We start from the raw sequence: 467 nt of genomic DNA, 5'->3' as shown, positions 1-467 counted from the left end.
GAGGACCACGGGGTTCCCCGGGGCTGGGGTGTCCGCTGCTAATTCCAGGCCTTCACCTGATGTCCACTGTCGGGCAGTTGGCAGTCTCCTTTCCCAACATGACCAACATTGCTGCAAAGGCCATCGGGCCCCGTGGCTCTGTGCCCTTCTGCAAGTGTCGGGAGATAAAAGTCCCAGTGGGAGCCGCCGGGGAGGCTGGCGTGCCACATGCTGAGGGCCATCGCCAGGTCGCCCAGAGAAGCCTGCCGGACGCCCCACCCCTGCCAGCTCTGCAGTCCACACCCTTGGCCACGCGGGCGGAACCCATCCCTTGGCCATCGTCCGGTGAGTGACCAATGGTGTCCAGTTGAGTTTTCTTTTCACAGCATCGCTAAGACACCAGTTAGACCCCCACAGGGGCCTTTGGGACGGGCCCCGGGGCCCCTCTGTGTGGGCACTGGAAGCCCACCAGGCAGGGTGGAGGCCTC

General features: G+C 64.5%; 1 protein-coding gene across 1 annotated transcript in view; it reads right to left on the bottom strand.

The window, feature by feature from the left end:
* LOC105854625 (putative sodium-coupled neutral amino acid transporter 10) overlaps nucleotides 1-100 on the bottom strand; it is a 9674-nt gene extending 9574 nt beyond the window's left edge. Inside the window, exon 1 of the mRNA XM_012734756.1 lies at nucleotides 57-100. Within this exon, the coding sequence (XP_012590210.1) occupies nucleotides 57-100 (44 nt within the window). The remainder of the gene's footprint in view (nucleotides 1-56) is intronic.
* Nucleotides 101-467: the final 367 nt, after the last annotated feature.

The sequence above is a fragment of the Condylura cristata genome, unplaced genomic scaffold (assembly GCF_000260355.1).
Source record: "Condylura cristata isolate star-nosed mole 26May11 unplaced genomic scaffold, ConCri1.0 scaffold00068, whole genome shotgun sequence".
Classification (NCBI taxonomy): Eukaryota; Metazoa; Chordata; class Mammalia; order Eulipotyphla; family Talpidae; genus Condylura; species Condylura cristata.
Note: the sequence above shows the minus strand (reverse complement) of the source record. Positions and strands in the feature narration are given on the sequence as shown.